General features: G+C 40.2%; 1 protein-coding gene across 1 annotated transcript; it reads left to right on the forward strand.

The window, feature by feature from the left end:
• Positions 1–3,255: 3,255 nt before the first annotated feature.
• On the forward strand, positions 3,256–4,200 carry LOC123949898 (olfactory receptor 10W1-like). The gene has a single exon (XM_046017619.1). It carries the CDS (start codon positions 3,256–3,258, stop codon positions 4,198–4,200), a length of 945 nt encoding a protein of 314 aa, XP_045873575.1.
• Positions 4,201–5,578: the final 1,378 nt, after the last annotated feature.

Raw genomic sequence — 5,578 nt, forward strand, 5'->3', positions numbered from 1 at the left:
TAATATTAGATATTAGTATTATATCTATTATATTAATAGATAATATCTATTATTATAGATCCTGGAGAGCACCATTAAAATGACAGAAGTATGGCTGTCATAAAATTCTCCAAAGTCGTCGTTTGCACATAGATTCCAAAGCCCTCTATCAGATACAAGTAGAAAACTATCCCTAAATGTGTTTGTTGTAGCCTTCTATGTATTATGTTCCTGAGTGGCAGGATTTTTTTCCTCATGCTGCCCTAATATTGGTTACCAAGTTTTCCATGAGGGTTCTTAAATAGGTGATTGGATCATGAAATCATCTCAAAAGTGAAAGAGAAAATGACAAAAATGTAATGACATGCTATTCATAGTATATTTATCCACACAGCATTTATTTAATGAATGTCTAAAATGCGTATGTTAGGCTTGGTGGTATGGTCGATGAAAATGGAACTAAGGGAAGATGGCTTTCCTTGAACTTATGAGTAATAATGACCATGGGGGAAGGGAAGGAAAAATGAATAGTAGGAAATCAGAGAGGGAGACAAAACATGAGAGACACTTGACTCTGGGAAACAAACTGAGGGTTATAGAAAGGAAGGTGTGTGGGAGGATGGGGTAACTGGGTGATGGGCATTAAGGAGGGGATGTGATGTGATGAGCACTGGGTGTTATATGTAACTGATGAATCATTGAACACTACACAGAAACCAATGATGTACTATATGTTGGCTAATTGAATTCAAATTTTTTAAAAAATAATGATGATCTGTTGTTAAGCTGCTCTTGCTATGGCCTATGCATTGCAGTAGACAATTTACATAACGATCGCTTTTAAACCAAACAACAACCCTCAGAACTAAGTACAATTATTATCCCCATTTCTCAAATAAAGAAACTAGAACTCTGAGAAATTATATCTTGCCTAGCATCAAAGAGCCAGGATTTGGGATTATGCAAACCCTATCATTTAATTTCAAAACTGATTCCACACACTTGTACTGCCTCTGCTCTTCATGTTTTAATAAAATGTTAAATATGACAGATGATATTAGAAGTCATTTGGAGCATGACTGAAGTTCAGATGAGGAAAAGAGAATGAAGAGGCATTCATGTCCTAGGTCCTCTGAAGGTTTGTGATAGTCTAAATATATTTCTTCCTATGTTTGTGACACAGCATTGGGTCTATGTAAGTGATTTGACCTGGAGTGCTGCTTCTGGATTAAGATTTTTCTTTAAAATCTTAATAAATCATAAACACCACAAATAATGTTGAAATTGGGAAAAGTGAAACAGGATCACATAGCCCCTCTTTTTTTTTTTTTTTTAATATGAGTAGAGCTTGGGAAAACAGTGGAATGGATGCCCTTTGAGAGTTATGTCTGCTCATCCCAAGGTTTTCAAGGAAGCAAGAAATCCAGGAAGCTGAATTTCCCTTTAGTTCCTTAGAAGAGAAGAAAAATAGATGTAGACAGGCTGTCTTTCCTATTCATCCCCAAACTCAGGGAAAGGATTCTTAGATCTCCAACAGCTTATGATCACATATTTCCCCATACCACCACAAGCCAGGAGGAGCCCCATGATAAAACCCTATGTTTCCTTCAAGTCCTGACCTTTACCTGAAGAGATATGGATAGAGAACCAGGAGAGGGAGGGCTTTGTTTTCTGAGGTTCATCCCTAATACTGTTGATCAAAGACCTCTGTGAGTTCATTGACCATGGACATTGTTTTCTTTCTTCATTTTCCCTCATAAGACTAACTTTTCAGCATTACATCCATATATATGTGAGTCAGTACCTCAGGAGTCACTGTGTGTGAATAAATATATGAATGAATGATTGAATGAAAGAATAGCTTCCTGCTGTCACTTTAATGACCCCCTGCTTTCAAGAATTCATTAACACTTCTTTATCCATTGGTCCATTGAAGGGCATCTTGGTTCTTTCCACAGTTTGGAGACTATGGCGATTGCTGCTATGAACATTGAGGTACAGATGGCCCTTCTTTTCACTACATCTCTATATTTGGGGTAAATACCCAATAGTGCAATTGCACGGTCATAGGGAAGCCCTATTTTTAATTTCTTAAGGAATCTCCACACTGTCTTCCAAGGAGACTGTACCAACTTGCATTCCCACCAACAGTGTAAGAGGGTTCCCCTTTCTCCACATCCTCCACATTGCTTACTATCTTGTTAATTTTGGGCATTCTAACTGGTGTAAGGTGGTATCTCAATGTGGTTTTGATTTCAATCTCCTTGAAGGCTAGTGATGAACATTTTTCCATGTGTCTGTTAACCACTTGTATGTCTTCATTAGAGAAGTGTCTGTTCATGTCTTCTGCCCATTTTTTGACATGATTATCTCTTTTGTGTGTGTTGAGTTTGAGAAGTTCTTTATATAAATCTTAGAGATCACCCCTTTGTCTGTATTGTCGTTTGTTAATATCTTCTCCCATTCTGTGGGTAGCCTCTTTGTTTTGTTGACTGTTTTCCTTGTTGTGCAAAAGCTTTTGATCTTCATGTGGTCCATATGAACTATGGAGTATTATGCCTCCATCAGAAAGGATGAATACCCAACTTTTGTATCAACATGGACAGGACTGGAAGAGATTATGCTGAGTGAACTAAGTCAAGCAGAGAGAGTCAGTTATCATATGCTTTTCCTTATTTTTGGAGCATAAGGAATAACACGGAGGACATGGGGAGATGGGGAGGAGAAGGGAGTTGGGGGAAATCATATGGGGACACAAAGCATGAGATACTGTGGACTCTGAGAGACAAACTTAGGGTTTTGAAGGGGAGTGCGGTAGGGAGTTGGGTGAGCCTGGTGGTGGGTATAATGGAGGGCACATATTGCATGGAGCACTGGGTGTGGTGCATAAATAATGAATTCTGGAACACTGAAAAGGAATAAAAAAATAAAACTTTTACAAACAGAATCCTTTGACACTTTCTTATGAAAAAAAGTAATTTTCATTCAGCTTCCTCTAAAAATCCTTTTGAAACTATACTCTGCCTCATTTCTCAAAAAAAAATTTTACAAAATTTAGACCAACTCTTCGCACTTAGAAATTAAGGTGTAGATACTTATGCAAAGAGACTTGATTAAAAAGGAGGAAAAAAGAGACTTGGGTCTAATAATTCTAAGTTTCTAACTCCAGAACTGACTAGATTAGATCATGGATCAGAGTGTGAACTAATAATATGTTGTTGCTCCAATTTTTCCTTCTGTCTTTGCATTTCTTGGCAGAGACACTCTGTTAGCTCAATGATCTGGGGAAATCATTCACTGTTGATGGAATTTGTGTTCCTGGCCTATCCCTCCCAACCAGAGCTCTGTGTCTTGTCCTTCCTTGGAGTCAGCCTCATTTATACCTTGATCATCACTGGGAATGTCCTAATTATAGTGGCCATCCAGACAGAAGCCCGCCTACATACACCCATGTACTATTTCTTGGGCAGCCTCTCAGGAGTAGAAATATGTTACACTGCGGTGGTGGTGCCCCACATCCTGGCCAACATCCTAAAGTCAGAGAAGACCATCACCCTCCTGGGCTGTGCCACTCAGATGATCTTCTTCATTGGGCTTGGCAGTGCTGATTGCTTGCTCTTGGCCACCATGGCCTATGACAGGTATGTTGCCATCTGCCACCCCTTACAGTACCCTCTCACCATGACTTTAACTCTCTGTGTCCGCATGGTCATAGCCTCTGTGGGCATCGGCTTGTTTCTATCCACACAACTGGTGGCCTTCATCTTCTCTCTGCCATTCTGCCGGGCTCGGAGTATCCAGCACTTCTTTTGTGATATTCCACCAGTGATGCCTCTTGTTTGTGCCAACAGCCACATCCATGAGCAGTTAGTGCCGGTGGCAGCCACACTGGCCATTGCCATGCCTTTCTTCTTCATTGCTACCTCCTATGTCTTCATTGTGGCTGCCGTGCTCAAGATCCACTCAGCAGCTGGGCGTCACCGGGCCTTCTCCACCTGTTCCTCCCACCTCTCTGTGGTCCTGCTGCAGTATGGCTGTTGTGCCTTTGTGTACATGCGCCCCAGCTCCAGCTACTACCCCAAGCAAGATCAGTTCATCTCACTGGTATACACATTGGGAACCCCACTGCTCAACCCACTTATCTACACCCTGAGGAACAGTGAAATGAAGGGGACCCTGGGGAGAATTCTTACCCGGAATTGCCTCTTCCATAACAACTAGAGGAGTCTATAACCTTCAGGCAAGGGTTTGATTCCAGCTCATGCAAATCTCCACACAACTGGGATTTCTTCCAGATAATATTAAAAATAATCTTTTTAAAATGGTATAAATTATATGGATACCATTTAGCTATGTGTGCTGGAGACCTTTAAAAGTCTTCTACTATTTCACTCAGTAATTAGCCTCGAGAAAGGAAATTAACAAATGAGCATAACAATAGAAAGTAAGAAGTGTAACACTGTATCTCAGGTATCAGCTGGAAAGAGATGGTTCATTCAATAAATTTTGACTGAAAGAAAAAATATACAAAGATTGTATATAGAAGTACAAGTAAAGAAACCAGTATGTGCAGCAACATACTTTCATTGGAGCAGTTACAGGAAGCCATAATCAACCCTAGACCTCACAGACATAAGGGTACAGTATGATCAGAGACCTGTAGGAGCCAAGTTTACTGAGAGAAAACACTGGGTAGGAACTGTGGCTTTAGGGGAATAAGCAACAGTTGACAGAAATACAGCCATGCAAGGAGAGACCAGGGAGATAAATACCCCAAACTCTCTCTGCTTGTACCCTTCCAACCCTTGCCTATCCCCCATGCGCCAAACCCAACTGAAAGCAAGAGGAAAGAGTAGATGGAATGTTTTAGTTCCCAGAAATAAACCTTTTGGAGAGGACAGGCAAGAAAAGAATCTTGAGAGTTAGGGACAAACAAAGCATAACCAGAAAAAGATTGTTTCTTTCTTTTTTTTTTAAGATTTTATTGTTTTATTTGACAGAGAGAGAGAGAGCACAAGCAGGAGAAATAGCAGACAGAAGGACGGGGAGAAGCAGGCTCCCTGCTGAATAGGAGGCCAGATGTGGCCTGGGATCATGATCTGAACCAAAGGCAGCTGCTTAAATGACTGAGACACCCAGACACTCCAAAATTGTTTCTTATATAGTATTTTGTGTAGAAATGATGATATGTTAACAATCCAATTTCCGCACAATGGAGAATGAGCTAAACAACTAATGTATGAAAGAATATTGTTCATACACCCTACCCCCAATGCATGTCCCCCAACCAAGCTCTATTTTCCGGATAGAGTACAAGTAGCTTCCATGCTCATTTGCCTTCCTGAATTCCTCTTTTGTTAACCTGTCGGCTGTTTGGGGTTTTTCAATATTCTCAATGTCATCTAGCATTTTAGGTAGTAATTCACTTCTCAGTAACAAGTTCATTTATCAGTGATATTGTACAGTCAATAATCCCTAATTAGTTATATAGTTTAAGCACTGGTTATCAGGCAAGTTTATAGATAGGCAATGAAAAAGGTTTATGGAACAGCACAGGCCCTAGATTGCCTCTTTCTACCTGTGTGACAAGGAAAAAAAA

This window comes from Meles meles, chromosome 8 (genome assembly GCF_922984935.1).
Source record: "Meles meles chromosome 8, mMelMel3.1 paternal haplotype, whole genome shotgun sequence".
Taxonomy (NCBI): Eukaryota; Metazoa; Chordata; class Mammalia; order Carnivora; family Mustelidae; genus Meles; species Meles meles.

Coding starts and splice junctions, on each gene's coding strand:
- LOC123949898 (XM_046017619.1), top strand. CDS start 3,256: ATGATCTGGGGAAATCATTCACTGTTGATGGAATTTGTGTTCCTGGCC.